Source organism: Lactuca virosa, chromosome 5, assembly GCF_052849685.1.
Source record: "Lactuca virosa cultivar CGN04683 chromosome 5, Lactuca_virosa_CGN04683_v6, whole genome shotgun sequence".
Taxonomy (NCBI): Eukaryota; Viridiplantae; Streptophyta; class Magnoliopsida; order Asterales; family Asteraceae; genus Lactuca; species Lactuca virosa.
Window position 1 is genome coordinate 49,031,056 of NC_136430.1, and position 16,775 is coordinate 49,047,830.

At 35.8% G+C, this 16,775-nt stretch overlaps 2 protein-coding genes across 13 annotated transcripts; both read left to right on the forward strand.

Annotated features, from left to right (window-relative positions):
* The first annotated feature begins 948 nt into the window (after positions 1-948).
* LOC145114862 (uncharacterized) lies at positions 949-5,295 on the forward strand. 12 transcript variants are annotated; one of them, XR_013711288.1, is made up of 12 exons: positions 949-1,229; positions 1,331-1,380; positions 1,466-1,559; positions 1,663-1,758; positions 1,895-2,011; positions 2,562-2,660; positions 2,795-3,042; positions 3,340-3,890; positions 3,978-4,014; positions 4,106-4,166; positions 4,764-4,885; positions 4,966-4,980. XR_013711288.1 is itself a non-coding variant. In XM_079050968.1 (12 exons), exons 6-12 carry the CDS (start codon positions 2,633-2,635, stop codon positions 5,009-5,011), a joined length of 456 nt encoding a protein of 151 aa, XP_078907094.1. In that variant the 5' UTR covers positions 950-1,229; positions 1,331-1,380; positions 1,466-1,559; positions 1,663-1,758; positions 1,895-2,011; positions 2,562-2,632; the 3' UTR covers positions 5,012-5,295. The 12 variants fall into 12 exon arrangements, 11 of the variants coding, with proteins under 11 accessions (XP_078907094.1, XP_078907097.1, XP_078907087.1 ...); XM_079050968.1 differs by having other exon boundaries at positions 950-1,229; positions 2,913-3,042; positions 3,810-3,890; positions 4,106-4,117; positions 4,966-5,295; XM_079050971.1 differs by having other exon boundaries at positions 950-1,229; positions 2,958-3,042; positions 3,810-3,890; positions 4,106-4,117; positions 4,966-5,295.
* Positions 5,296-7,101: 1,806 nt separating this feature from the next.
* LOC145114861 (histone deacetylase 6-like) lies at positions 7,102-10,660 on the forward strand. Its single transcript, XM_079050960.1, has 6 exons — positions 7,102-7,839; positions 7,984-8,424; positions 8,515-8,657; positions 10,012-10,102; positions 10,209-10,333; positions 10,444-10,660. The coding sequence occupies exons 1-6, from the start codon at positions 7,294-7,296 to the stop codon at positions 10,502-10,504; spliced, it is 1,407 nt and encodes a 468-aa protein (XP_078907086.1). The 5' UTR covers positions 7,102-7,293; the 3' UTR covers positions 10,505-10,660.
* Positions 10,661-16,775: the final 6,115 nt, after the last annotated feature.

The window sequence follows — 16,775 nt, forward strand, 5'->3', positions numbered from 1 at the left end:
TCGTTGATATTTTTTAATATTGTTAAGTAAAACCGTCTGCGCAACGTTTCTTTGAAAGAGATGAACACTTGTGTCGATCTATTCGATTTACAAATTCAATTTAAGATAGTTTTAGCAGCCACAATTTCTTGAGTTTATTAAATAAAGGGATAATGTCTTAGAAGGGTAACATAGTTTAGGTTGTGTTCACGTTTAGTCCTTGAAGATATTTTTGTCCACGTATTACCATTAAACTTGTTTGGACTGTTCACATTACATCCTTATAACCGGTTAATGTAGGTTTTAACCGGTCATAAGGATGTAATGTGAACAGTCCAAACAAGTTCAATGGTAATATATGAACAAGAATACATAAGGGACCAAATGTGAACAAAACATAAACTATGTTACCCTTATAATTCATTAACCCCTTCTACAATAATTTATTCACATCACTAGAGAAATGTTTTCATATTTTTAGGATCGATCTCGTTGTTTGATGAGCCTGCATGGTATTAGGTAGTGGGTCAAACAATGATGCTTAGTTAGAACTAGGATGAACAACTAGTCTGAACCAGACCGAACCCGGTTTGGAACCGAAACTAGTTTAGACTAATAATGAGACCCGATAAATGGACCAATTAGACTATACCGGTTTCAGTGTTAGTGCCAGTTTTCGGTTTAATACCCGGTTGGAATCAACACATGTTCTTATGCAGTTGGTGCAACTAGTTAATGATTTGAGGCCAAATGATTAGAATAATACCAAATCAACCAACAAAAATTACCCTAATTATTATATATATATATTAAAGTTGGATTGCAAGATGAATAGTGAACTGGTGAACAGTTTGGCAAAAATGACCCATAAGTTTTCATATTTTTAGTGGTTCAGATTTTTGGCACTAAACTTTATGGTGTTGACAATTTGGTCCCTTAGAAGATAAGGATGGGGCTGATACGTTTCGTTCCCACGTCCCGCCACCGGTTCTGCCTTATCTTCCCCCTACCCGCTTTCCAGTTCCTATCCTAAAGCGAGTCCACCTAAACAGTCTTCTGTTCCTCTTTCGATCCGTTCCTCCCATCAGATGTATGCCCAAAATTGTCCGTATGGAATCACGCCTCATCCGCTTATCTGCTTCTCACTCTATTCGATTTGGCCTCCATTCCATGTCGGCATCGTCGGGAGAAGAAGGTGGACTAACGTTACCTTCGTCTATACGCATTCTGTGTACTTTATTAGGTATAAGGTAAGATGAGTTTTAAACTGTTGGATTGTTTACGTTTGCTGCGTGTTTCTCTTTCTTCAGATTAAATCCAGTCTCAGCTAACTGGTTAAGTTTCTGTTTAGATTCTGGAAGCAATAGGTGGGAAATATAGCTCAGAGCTCTTCTCATTCTGGTATATATTTTCACATTTATGTAGGTGTGTTTTTCATTATCCTATTGAAGTTGGGTGTTAATCTCTACAGAAATTGTGTTTCTAGGTTTTGTTAGGGTATCGATTTGTCTCCGTCTTCTACTTTACTTTGCAGTTCGTATTCTAAAGCGAGTCGATTGCGCAGAACGAAGAGGAACAGGGTAAGTTTCCCGAGATCCCGATTGTTCTATCTATCTACCCACTCCGATTCTCTCACCTAATATCTTCCCGATTGTGATGATATCTGCTATCTGTATCTGCAAGGACAATCAGGTCAATTTGGTCCCCATTGGAACAACAGAAGGGGAACGGTTGGCTTAAATTTGATATGTTTATCTAAATTCAAACAAACATAGAAAGGTGATTTGCTTTTTGTTTTTTGCTTTTCGACTTTCAGGGCATGCTGTCTTTTTTTCTATTCAGAAGTTAGAATCTAATGTAGGGTTCTTTGTTTTTTCGATGACATTTCTATGTTGTTGTGTGGTCACCGGAACAGAAAAGAAGTGGTTGGCAGACGATGGGGACGGTGCCAGCGTCTACCTTGAGTCCATCGATCCTGTGATACCGATTGACACCGAAGAAGTTGAGGAAAACGATTCCGATTTTCATTCAGGCAAACCCTCAATCTGGCTCTGAGATAGTGAATGGTGTTCAGACCTAGAAAACCATACTAAATTCAAATTTGATATTGTGGAAATTCTTGATGTACATGCTAATGCCAGTGTATCTGTTGCTTTATTGGTCAAATTCAAAGGGTTTGTAAGTCGTTTTAACAAAACATCTTCGGGAGGACTAAATGACCGAAAAATCCCTGGAAATGGAATAAGGTCTGAAATGGAATAAATTTTGCTTTTAGGAAGTTTTATGAAGTTGTTCTGAAATTGTTTTCTTAGAATTTTTAAACACATTCATAACTTTTACATGTTAGAAAATTAGCATTCGGAAGACTTTAAGCAAGCTCTAAAGACATTTCAGCCATCCATTTTTGATATTTTAGTTATAGATTTTAAGCAAAATACGTACAACATAACAAGAATCCATTTATTGTTTTTAGATCAAATAGGAGATGCAGCCACATGTGTCATTTGCCTTGTAACTTCCATTTATTTTTTATCAACTTATCTCACTTTCATTTAATGTTAGTTTTTTTAATTTGTTTGCAGGCAGTTGTTTGAATAGGAAATCAAGAAGGTGTAAAAGGGTATTGGAAGGGCACTAAGGATGATAGAAGATTATGTGGATCTCAAATCAGGTGCTAAAATGTATGTTTTTATCATTTTTTTTTGCATATTTTACTGTTCTTGTATGTAATGATTTTAGAAGCTCTAACCGAATTAAAAAGATATGTTGACTATTGGCTTAGGTTTCTATTTTTTTTGTGTATTTTCAACTGTAGTTAGATGAATATGGGGAAGAAAACGAAGTATATGGTCTTGAAATGCATCCAAATGGAACAAAAAAGCTTATGGAAGTAGACATTTATCAATCTTTTCTGTATTTTTCTAATATTCCAGATTTCATGTCGGTCTTTGAACTTTCCATATTGATTTGCAAACCAGTGATGATTCGAGTAATGGGAAGTAGGGCGATGGAAAAACCTGCAAAGGAAGCAAAACACTTGCCAAAAGGGACTCAACTTCCCAGGTGAGTTCATTGATCTAAGTCCATTTTTTTCGTCTACATACATGTTGTCTATTTTCTTTGTTCGGGAGCAATCCTCAGGTAATCCCATGGAGGCTGTCCCATATTAGACGGGGTTTTCAGGTTTCATATATTTACCACTTTTAACCTTTGTGAATTGGATACTAAATCTACATGAAATTAGATGTTTTAAATCTCTGCAATCAAATGACATAGCTTTCTGTTTGCTTTCTGATTTCTTCTCAATTTCAATAGAAATATCGTTCGTTCATGTAACTATACATGTGTCAAACGTGACAGGTCTTTTCTTGGCAGTTGGTAGTATGAATGATCGAAATTAGTGCAGTCATAAGGAAATGAAGAATTGGTTTGCCATGTCTCTTCTTTGGACTGAAAATGATAATAAAGGGTATTATGGTCTTTTTTGCTTACACTTAATTGCGATAGATATTTTCAAGACAGTGTGAAGCTTCGAGTCGATGATTGGCATGGGAAAAGGAGTCTTTGTTGTTTTAAAGATTTGGTGCAATAAAAGTTTTAAGGGGTATTTTTGTAACATGGAATAGTGAAAGAGTTAAAAGGGCATATTAGCTTTTTACTTTAACGTAAAAGAAAGATGGTGGAAAAAGACGAGGAAAGTTTGACTTCTTATTACTTTTAAAAGCTTACTGAGTTGTACTTATTGCATCGTAACATGTAGATTACTTTCGATTTTACTGTTTTGGGGTATTTGGTTAAAAGGACTGACCTGTGTTGTTGTTTGGTCACAGAAACAAAAAAGGATTGCAATTGTCAATGGCGGTAGTGCTGACCACCGGAGACAATTACTGGTCACGAAAAACACATAATTGGTATAAAAATATAATTTTCTCATCTAAGTTGACAGATAGTTTTTAATTGCATGATGTTTTGCTATCTTTTGGCTTTTGCTATTTCAGTTATTCGATAGTTGGTATATCTACAAAGTTAATCAAGGTTAGTTAGTTATTTGTGTTCTACTTTTGGTGAGATTTACCTTTTTCTTTTCTTCCAGTAACACAATAATAAACCCTGTAATTTCTTTCAGGAGTGCGTGAAGGTAAATTCAATTCCCCTCATATGTGAACAAAAACTTCATGCTAGATGAGGTAACTATGTACAACCATCTATCATGATTGCTAAATTAACATAACATTGATTAAAAATAGATACTTTTTTTTTACTTTTCTAAAGCAACCTGGTACCACATACAGGGACCATGTGCATGGACATAAGCATCATATAACTCAAACAAATATTTAAAAGCATCAGCTTCAAACAGAACATACAAGATTCAACTAATATGTAGTGAGTACCTAAAGGAAACTATATCTAAAACCTGCAAAAAAAATACAACAGAAACGGTTATATATAAACAGACAAATATTGAATTTGATGGTACCGAATAAAGATACAAAAAAACATAGACACAGTAAAAGTATTAAACTGAGGGTGCTGTAATTTTTAAAGAACATATGATCTTTAGTTTCTGCATATCTTTTATTTAAGAATTCTTAATCAGTAGGTTTGTAAAATATAAATTTCATTATCCATCTTTGCTCATCTGTCTTTCATATTCTTTGAAAGTCATATGAGAAACATGGATATTGTTTTACTATTATATCCATTGATTTCAAAAACTTTATTAAAAAGAATTCGTTAAATTATGTTGAAGCAATCGATAATAACAGAAAAAAAATAAGCAGGGAACACTACAAAACCAGTGGACAGTTCAAGTAGAAACCAAGGAAGTTACAAAACCCACTGCATCTCAACAAGGGTCTGGGAAAGTCGAAAAGTGGAAAATCAATTTTTTATTGACACAGAAGTATGTATTTAATAATATGCATAATTCACTTATAATTCATGATATATGACTTTAATTAAGTCCAAAACTCTATTTTTGAGTTTTGGGAGAATATTGCCATATTGGCCATTGGATGCATCAATTTAGGTGGGAGAATCCATTAATGGGGTGGACATCGACTGCAGACCCGTATGCTAATGTTTGTGAAGCAGGACTCAGTTTTGAAAGTGAGGAAGCAACCAAAGCATTTGTTGAGAAGCATGGCTGGCAATATGTGGTATATATGTTCCTACCATTCTTCATGTATTCAAAACAGCAAAAAATTAAAGTATAATTGACTGATAAATGTAAAAAAATAGCAAGTTGCTTTTGTTGAGATGTTTGTTACAACATTATACTTTCTAAAATCCATCCCATTATAGCAATGTCAATTTTAATGTCCTAATAAGAAGAAATTAGGAAATACAATGTATGCTTGAACCAAGTGTTTCAATATTTATTTGGAACCTTTTAGATCATTTAAAACCTCATAAGGATGGAAACAACTCAAATCTGTCTTTTTGGTCCGTTTTTTACACAAACGCCCGAAGATATGCACGGGGTTCATTTTCTAATTAATAACCATGCCCTCAAAATTTCCAAAGATGAGATTCACTACAAAGCACCTATGCTTTAAAATTCTAATTATATACTTTTAGTTCTCATCTTTTATAGTTAGTAAATCATATAGATGATTCCATGAATTCAGTTTATACTTTATATTGAGGAAAGCTTAGTGTTCATGTTGCAGAAACACAACATTTAATAAATGGTCTTCACTGGGCAGTCATTAACTTAAACCCTGGTCGTAACCGAACCCCGCGGAGCGGGGCACCCCAGCTAGTTTATAAAGAAATAAGGTGTTTATATAGTATCAACTGAAGTACAAACAGTAAATTCAATGCTGAAATAAGATAAATTCAGCTTTGACACCCTATTTTTGGGACCCGTAACTCAATCAACATGTAAGTAAATAAATTGTTTATATAGTCTAAAATGAAGTACACATATAAAACTATGTGTTGAAAAATATTATGACATTTCGACATCAAAGTTTAAACGAATGAGTTATAACAATTTTAAAAAGATGAAAGATTGAGTAGGTCTGTGCTCACACTGAAACACCTCTCATACGAGCTAGTTGAAAAAAAGTTCAATGGCAACATAGAAAGCCACCAGAGTTTCCAGGTCATAAGGATATAATTCCAACTGTCCAAACAAATTTATAAGGATCTAATGTGAACAAAAAAGTTCAGCGCTAATATGTGGACAAAAAAACTTAAGGGACTAAATGTGAACAAAACCTAAACTATGTTAGTAACACCAACCGGTCATAAGGATGTAACGTGAACAGTCTAAACAAGTTTAATGATAATATGTGAACAAAAAATAACTTCAAAAACTAAACATAAACACAACCTAAACTAGGGGTGGCAAATATGTATTATGGAAAACCAACCAACATGTGTACCAACCGAACCAATTATGTTGGTAGCCAATATGTTTGGTAGCCAACATGTTTGGCTGGTAGTACCGTACCAATTAATTACTATTGGTACGGTAATGGTACAAGGTTTTAAATGCCACGGTATTACCATACCAACCAAGTTATTTTTCATATATATAAAGTATTGTATATTTTAACTTTAAATGTATTTGACGGTTAAGAGTTCAAGTGCTTTGATATTAGCATTTACCGTCTAGTAGCTTTTAAAGTTTAAACTCATATTAACATATCCCATTAACTCTATTGTTTAGTTTAAACTCATGGTACAAAATTATAAAATCTTTTTTTATCGAATTTTCAATCCAACCATTCAGAAAACTCTTATTTACAAAACCTACATTTATATTTGAAGTGCACAATAACACATAAATCTTAATTCCAAAAACACCCATACATGTTGGTATATACCATTACCAACATGTACCAACCGAACTTACTGGTAGCCAATTAAGTTGATACCAACTGTACTTGGTACGGTAGTGGTAACTAAAATTACATACCAATTATAATTGGTACGGTACACGGTTTGTGAAAAAAATACTCGGTACCGTACCAATTCCACCCCTAACCTAAACTAGGTTATCCTTCTAAATCATTATCCCTTAAATAAATACAAAATTCGTTTTTCCTATCCCCAAAAATTTATTAAATAAATACAAAATTCATCTTGCTACCCCAGATACTTAAAAACCTAGCTCTCTTGAGTCTTGATTGTGCTTCATACTTTGGTCCAGGGTCGGTAAACCCTGCCCTACTCTTTTCGACCCGAATACGAACCATTCCAACGGACCGCAGGCCTACTCTTCAGTTGTCTTCACCATCGCGGCGGCGATTTTTGGTTACCCTCTAGTTATCGGTTAACGCATCACCGCCGCGAATCACAATGGTCGAGTCCTCCTCAGTTGGGGGAGCGTCGCTCCCTTCAGGTCCTGATGGGAGAAAACGCCGTGTGTCGTACTTCTACGAACCCTCAATCGGCGACTACTATTACGGCCAAGGTCACCCAATGAAACCCCATCGCATCCGCATGGCCCACAACCTCATCGTGCATTACTCCCTTCACCGTCGCATGGAGATCGTCCGTCCGTTTCCCGCTGGCCCAGAAGACATCCGACGGTTCCACTCCGACGATTATGTAGACTTTCTAGCTTCTGTCACTCCGGATACCCTTCATGACCACACTCATGCTCGCCACCTCAAGCGGTTCAACGTTGGAGAGGATTGCCCAGTCTTTGATGGTATTTTTGAGTTTTGCCAAGCGTCTTCAGGTGGATCCATCGGAGCCGCTGTTAAGCTTAACCGGCAAGACGCCGACATTGCGATAAATTGGGCCGGAGGGTTACATCACGCGAAGAAATCCGAAGCTTCAGGGTTTTGTTATGTTAATGATATTGTTTTGGGTATTCTTGAGCTTCTTAAAGTCCACAGGGTATGCATCTTCACTCTCCGTATTTCTATCTCACTCACATTCTGCAAATATGGAAATTAGGTCTTTAAGAATCTGTATTACAACGATGCTATCTGATATTCTATTATAAGAATCCGATGGTCATAACATACTGTTATTTTGCAGCGTGTGCTATATGTAGATATTGACATCCACCATGGAGACGGGGTTGAAGAAGCTTTCTTCACCACTGACAGAGTGATGACAGTCTCATTTCATAAATTTGGGGACTTTTTCCCTGGAACTGGACACATCAAAGACATTGGTGCACACCAGGGAAAGTACTACGCCCTAAATGTACCTTTGAATGATGGAATGGATGATGATAGCTTTCGTGGTCTATTTAGACCAATTCTTCACAAAGTTATGGAGGTTTATCAGCCTGATGCAGTGGTTCTTCAATGTGGGGCAGATTCATTGGCTGGTGATAGATTAGGGTGCTTCAATTTGTCAGTGAAAGGTCATGCAGATTGTCTCAGGTATCTTAGATCTTTCAATGTTCCTCTCATGGTTTTAGGAGGTGGTGGTTATACAATCCGCAATGTGGCCCGATGTTGGTGTTATGAGGTCTTTATTTTCTCTATTTTGACATTTTTTCTTATGATTAGTTATTCCATAAGCATGATGATTTAATTTAATTTCTTTGAAAATTTTCAGACAGCAGTTGCTGTTGGCGTTGAACCTGAAAATAAGCTGCCTTACAATGAGTATTATGAGTATTTTGGACCTGATTACACGCTTCATGTTGAGCCAAGTCCTCTTGACAATCAAAACACTCCTAAAGATTTGGAGAAAATAAGGTGAGATTGTGTTGTAGATATTGTTTGTCTGTCTAACCTTGATGATCATATATGTTTTATTCATTGCAAACTTTATGGTTCATTATATTATAAATGTAGACACTGTATGTTTTAGGAGTTATGTTTGATTTGATGTGTGGACTTAGTTAAAAATGACACATGATAGACATTTTCCATAGCAATGTCTTTTTTAAGGGTGTCAATAGTATCCTTCTTTCTAAATTTATGTTTGGGTATATTTTTTTGGTTGGATGAAAGATATGTGCTACCATTTAACCAAATGTCATAAATACCCTTCAATGAACGAATGCCAATATAAAGGGATCCTGTTATGTTAGGCTTGTTGATTCCTTGTGAGGGATTGGCATCAAATAGGCAAAAATGGCATATTATTATTATTCATTTTTGACACCCTTAATTGACTAATATATTTTTTTCAATACTTTTTTGTTATCTGTGAACAAGCCTACACACATGTTGCTAAAGAGAGTAGAACCAGTTTGGATATCATCTGTACATTGCCAATTTGCCATGCCAGTTTAGATGAAAGGTTTACAGATGCTAGTTTGGAATGCCTTAAATACCCCTCAATAGGTGAAGCATGTAGAGTCAAATGTCGTGTATTGAAAGTAGACAAATAAGTAATTTTAGTTCAAGAGCTTAGGTAGGGCTTGATAAGCAGTAATCAAAGCTGGAATGGAATGAAAAAAATATGGTTGTTTGCCATGTAGGAATGGAATGGAGCATTCCTCAAGAAATGTGATTCTATTCCAATTATGTGATGGAATGGAGTGATATATTATAATTACAAGGTTTAGTTTTATATACTGATCTTCATTAAATAATGCCATTGTTTAAAAAAGCTCTAACCTTAAGTTAAATTATTGTTATAATTATATTAATTAAACCAACTATAGGATTTTTTGTTTATAATATAATTTTGAAATTTCATGGTATTCTATTCATTTAAAGTTTTTAAGTTATAGTAAATTATTTTTCAAGTGATAAATGAAATTTTGTTCTACAAGTTGTTAAATCTAAAGAATATATATTTCCAACAATCATACAATTTATCAATGTGAAACTTATTCAGTAGTATATCAAGATTTCATTTTTTATAAATTAGACAGTTTTGTCCTTGTTCTTCAATTTCTTTTCATTCTTGTGTCTAATTATGCATAGCAAAACATACTTGAATGACACATTCATCATCTTTTATTTATTCTTTTTTCTAGTTTCTAAAAGGGTTTCTATTTTTAGCTTACCACAACTATTATAAAAGCTCATACGTTAAACACACACACACACACATATTTGGTGTGTTGTATTTTGACTTGAATATCATATATGACAGGAACATGCTGCTGGAGCAACTATCAAGGTTACCACATTCTCCTAGTGTCCCGTTTCAGACAACGCCACCTGTCACAGAAGTCCCTGAAGAGGTAAATAAATCTAAAATCTAAAATCATTCAATTAATTCACTTATTTGCCTTGTGCTTATTTTATGTTTTACTTTTTTTAAAAAAAAAAAATAAATAAATAAAATAGCCAGAAGAGCCCATGGAGAAACGGGCAAAGCCACGCATATGGAGTGGTCAGGAATACGATTCAGATGTTGATGAAGAAGAAAAGCCTCGGCGTCAAAGCTTCAATGCAAATCATATCAATCCAAGGTAGTATTACTATATGTTTGACCTCAAAAGTCAAACTTTAAAAAGTAATTTGGTTGACCTCAAAAGTCAAATGTTTTCAAAAAATTTAACTGTGAATAAATAAAACGCAGGGATCATGCAAGGGGAAACATAAAAGATGAAGATATGTCGGATAGGGATGCTCCCTCATGAGTTGTTTTCTGCAACAACAAAAACTATGAAGTTGCTATTAGATTGCTTTCAAGTAGAAAAAAAACTTAGAAGAGTAATAGTCAAAATGCTTACTTTTTTGTAAATTGTTGGTTTAATTGTATGAGAATGGCATACATGGATGAATTTACTGTTTTAGACTGCTTTTGTTCTTCCAAGTTTATGTTTTATAGTTGTGGATCTTAGCTCTCAAAAATGTGCAATTTGTGTGGTTTATTTTGAGACAAAAAAATGCTACTAGATTGTTTCAATTTCTAATATGTTCATTGAAGATTAAAAATAACCAAATTTTTTGGTGTAAAAAGTTTCATCTACTACGCTGATTCGACCAAATTATTGTTATTGGTGTTTAACTTTTTTGGTTTTGTGTTATGTACATATTTATAAATACCTAATACGAAAATTTGGTGGGTTTTAGTTTCGTTTCTGATAGTTTTAACCTGGTTTAGTTAAATTTGTTTTTTTGGGGTCTAAATATCCGTTAAATCTAGTTTAAAATTAATCTTGTATAACACATTTTTATTCGAATAATTTATTTGTATTTTAATTAAAAGTTAATTAAACCACAAAAGTTCGTTGACTAAGTGAAGGCTTATTTTGTCCGAGACAAATGCTTTCATAGTTTTGTCGGCTTCAAAATAGTACAATCGTTCAAGAACATCCAAATCATAATTTCATTTGAAATTGAATACACAACATAATTCATTTTATTGTTCTTGTCTATTATGGAGCAAACCAATATTGACTTATTTTCTTTCGCCACTTAATTCCAAGATTATATAAAGTTTATTTATGCATTCACTAGAAAAATACATTTGGACACATTTACCTTTTATTTTACACCGTTTTTTTATTACATTTCAGACAAAACTGCAAAAATAGTCCATGTGGTATGTATTTTTTCTGAAGTTTAGTCTAAACCTCGATTTTTTTTTTGGTTTCGTGGTCCTTTTGAGTTAGGTTCGTTGCGGATTTGGTCCCTTAGCAAACTGAAATGACTGTAGTATCCTTGAGGTATTTATTTTATATTTTTCTTTCATTTTTTTAAAATCTAATACTTATTAATTTATTTAAACAATTAAAAAAATAAGAGGGTCTCTCTCTCTCTCTCTCTTATTTATATATATATATATATATATATATATATATATATATATATATATATATATATATATATATATATATATATATATATATATATATATATAACTCAAGAAAATCTGATGAACACGGACGGATACACAGTCAAGACCATACGTCTCTTCATTAACATATACACCCATCAAATTTTCTGGGTTTATTTTGAAAACACATACACTCATCAGATTTTCTGGACTTCTTCAAAACACACATACACTTATGAACATAGATACTCAAGAAAAACACACACCAAATTTTCTAACAATACACATACACACACACTTATGAACATACTTACTCACGAACAATACACATCAGGAGGGGTTTTCAAGATCTAACAATACATATAAGGAGGGATTTTCTAGATCTGTGTTAGGGCTTCCGACTGCCACCACTGTCCGCCACCACCACCTGTAACCACTTTCATCTTCACCTAGAAATCACCGGACCCCACCTGGTCCGAGGGTTTTTAAACCGGAGGAGTTTTCCAGATTTGCACTAGGGTTAGGGTTATTCAGACGTGTAGGAAGAAGCCCTTAATTTTGTTTGCTGGATTTCCTCCACACACATGTAGGAAGAAGCACAAGATAATTTTGCAGGTATGATTTTTTTGGGGGCTGCGATTTCAAAAGAAGGGGAACCATCATGTGGGATAAAACACACAACATCATACACGTATTTGTTTGTGGAATTCTTGATCACAAACAAACCCCAAAATGTTTCAGAGTCATCGTTTTCTCTTACACTTATAGGATACAAGAAAGTCGATGAGATTCCGGTGGCGAATTCAAAGTAAATGAACGATCTCTATGTTGGTCCCAAGTTCAGAATCGATTCCAGAACTACCGTAACTTAGAGCTTCAATTGGTTCTTCTTGGGTTGTTTGTTTTTCCGACAATCATATTTCCCTTCTAGATGGCTTTCATTTTGCATCAGATCTAAACTAGAAACAATGATACACACATACTTTATAACGTCCCAAAAATTCAGAGTAAAATTTTCATTTTTAAAACATTAATACAAATAACATGTCAATCCCAAAATATTCAATGTTAAAAAATAGTATTTAAACATCAAAGGCAAAGATCACGAATAATCAAATGTGGAATAAACTATGGGGGATGCTGTGTTGTTATGTCGGGCCCTTCCCTTTCGAACTAGAAGTACTTGAAACCATAACATGAAACTATAAGCACAAAGCTTAGTGAGTTCCCCAAAATACCAAATACCATACATATCATTGGGCCCAACCTGTACATTGGGCTCAACGCATAATAATGGGCCTATCCCTTCATAATAAATGGGCCCAACCCAACATACAAATGGGCCTATCCCGACATACAATGGGCCAAACCCACTTACGCAATTAGGACCAACCCTTCATGCATACTAATGGGCCCCAACCCAACATACAATGCAAGAGTCACAAAGACAACTAACATCCTACATAACATATCCTAGTGGGCCGACATTGGTGTGTTCGAACCATGGGTACAGTGAGGAGACTCACCTCGATCCGAAGACAACCCAATCTCCCCCTCGAGCTGCCGAAACGAGAAACCCCCACACTAACATAAATAATTAAACCCCAATCATAAAATAAATCATAATCAATAACCAAAGGTCCTTTTCCATAATTACAACTCCTTGGGTAAAAGACCATTTTACCCCTCCAAGCCTAGACCCAACCAAACATGGTCCAAACCCTAAAATGGCCCAAAAGTGACTTAATTCCTCCTCCTGGAGTATGCCTTGCATACATCCTCCTTTTGCTGAGCGTACCATGCATCAATAGAAAAATGGGACCAAGGCTCCATACGCGCCGCGTACAGAAAGGTACGCCCAGCATACCAACCAGTTAGCCAAATTCCATTTTTAGGTCTTATTCCTTTAAGACCAAATGTCCAAATCGTCAAGTTCAAGCCTAATGGAAGTCAAGAGTCATAAAGTTCCTGACATTATGACCTAGCATGACTTAATAGAGCCCAACACCAAACTTAAGCTTCCTAACATAACAAGATGACCAAGAACTCACTTAAAAGTGCTTAATCCCTTTAACTTTACGTCCACGGCTCATATCTAATTATAATGGGTGCCTTAATTAATAAATACAATAACTTGATGCCTTTGCATGGCTCTAAGAAACCCAAAACTCAAATTTGGCCTACTAGCTTCACCAAGAGGTCAACAACTCATGCATGGTTGGTCCACAACCATCAAGATGCAAACTTTATGAACAAGGGACCTAAAAAACATCAAAATGAACACCCAAAACCTCTGGAGTAGCATTTACTCTCAAGAATCAACTCATGGGGACCAAAAAGCACAAAAACTCACTCACAAGCAAGATCTAACAAATGAACCATCAAGTTTGAGACTTTTTACCTTCAAAAGACGCAACAAGGAAAACCAAGCTAGGATCTACAAGCTCTAAGCAATCCAATTATTCTCTAATGAGTTATCCCTTCTCCAAAATGCACCAAACACCCACAAAGGTCAAGAAAGCTCTCAAAGGGTTCTAGGGTTTCGAAATCATAGGTTGAGGGGGATGGAGGCTGAATAATGGGAGGGTTTCTATGAGTTAAGATTTTTAAATAGGGCTTAAACTGTAACATCCTAAAAATCACGGTAAAATTTTCATTTTTCAAAACCAACCCAATGACCATGATTGTTTACATAACATTGTTTCAAAAGTGATACTCAATAATCAGAGTATCCCAAAATCCAAATAACATAAAATCCGAAGGATGTATACGATCACGCCTTCGCCTTGCCCCGATCATCTGAAGTACATGAAAACATGAAACCAAACTGTAAGTACGAAGCTTAGTGAATTCCCCCAAAATACCACCACACAAACATATAACAACATGCATACTGGGTCCACAACTAACAGACTGGATTACCCCTGAGCCCACAACATGAGTCTGACTTGCCTTCCGACCCACAACTCATGTCTGGATTGCTCCCGAGCCCACAACATAAGTCTGGCTTGCCTTACTGGCCCACAAATTATGTCTGGCTTGATCCCAAGTTCGTTGGCTTCCACGCAGAGCATGATTTCCTCAACCCAACCATACCATGTCGACATATACATAACAGATAACATCTATCCAACAAACAAATAATCATATAACCAGTCAGACAAATAGGCAGATCTACAGATCACTATCGCATAGCAACATCCTATATACCAGGACACAGATCTAACAAATCACTACCACATAACAACATCCTCTATACCAGGATACATAACCTAGTGGGTCTGCATTCGTGCCTTCGACCCATGAGTATAGTGAGGAAAACTCACCTCTCAGTCTGAAAAGATTGTTGAACAGGACACACCCCTCAGTCAAATTTGGTCAAAATCAGGTCAAAATAAAAAAGTAAAAAAGTCCACCGAGTCAACTCAGCTGAGTACGCCAATCATACTCAGCTGGTACCCATGACGTACTGGCATATTGACTAGAAAAGCGGGTTGTTGACCTGGTATGCCCACCATACCATTTCGTACGCCCAACGTACGCACTTGTCACCTTTTCTTCTATTAAGAGCTTAATCCTTAAGCTCTTTTGTCCAAATTCCAAATCTAGTCCTCAAATATTGTCCTTTACCATAAAGTTTCCAACTTTATGGTATTGCATGGCTATTAAGTGCTCAATACCAAAAACCCTAACTTCTTAACTCATTAAGAAAACCTAGATCATGTATGGAAGGAAACTAATGACCAAGCCTACATTTTTATGCTTCTAGACACTCCAAAATATTTGAAAGGACAACTCATATGAATTAGAGTAACCCATACTCATAATACCAAGCTTATGGGACCAAAATGAACACAAAACAATAACTAAACAAGATCTAAGAAGAACTTCATCAATATCAAATCTTTTTACCTCCAAATGGTGTCAAATGATGATGTGATTCTGGATCCAAAGTGCTCCACTCTTCTAAGATGATCTTCTCTTCATTTTTCCTACTTCAAGATCACTAAAACACAGACTAATGGCTCAAAATGCTCTCAAATGGATTAGGGTTTGCAAAGGGGTCGAAATGGGGCTGGAGGCTGATGAAAGAAAGAAGTCGTGGGGGTTAAGGATGTTTAAATAGGGTCCAAACCCTAAAAATTAGGTTTTGCACCCTGGCCACGCACACCCAACGTACCAAAATGTATGCCCAACATACTAAATAAAACCCATGTACGCCCATCATACTAACATGTACACCCAACGTACTCACGCAATCCTAAAAATTACAAAAATGCCACTGAAGACCAATTTGCAAACAATTCTCATACTAAGGGGGTTAAAAGGTAAATACTTGAAAATCGAGATGTTACAATTCTCCCCAACTTAAATCATACTTTTTCCTCGAAGTCCGCTGCCGCAAATAGCTCAGGGTAGTGTTCTCGCATCTCCGCCTCGGCCATTTAGACAATCCACCTCGAAACCCGATCCGAACTAAAAGTCGACGCATTCAGGCAACTGCCTTCCCATACTATATTTAACCCAATCTTAGCGAAACTTACGCATCCCGAACAATAATGAATCCTTGACCCACTAACTTTTACCACTGAAGAAAACCATCATAATCTGCCCAAAATCCGGAAATCCAATACCTCGACTGACTCTCAAGCAAGCAAAACTATCTCATAACACACTCAATACGAATTTACTTTACATTCCGAACCATACGAAACCCTTCTGACCCTAAATTACCTTGCTGATACCACTGGGAAACAGAACCCCTGACTATTCACTATTGTTGAACCATTCATTCAAAAACAAGGCGACTCCCAACACGAGTCTAAACTTGATAACCATTGTAGAGAAACACGTACAACGCCAACATATTCCATAACTTCGTACCTATAAGACCTAACTTCTAGCGAGAACCACATATCCGAGGACTCTCAAAACTATGACCACCAAAACAACTCCATCAATATGCTCCCCGAGACCAGGAACCCATCAGTTCTAAACTTCAGAAACCATACTCCAGGACTGATATTCATCCATTCGTTGAACCTACCCGTCGTCTTTGACTATGAACACCACTAAAAACGCAGAATGAAATACTCAAAATACACCGATTGTGAATTTCAACCGATCCC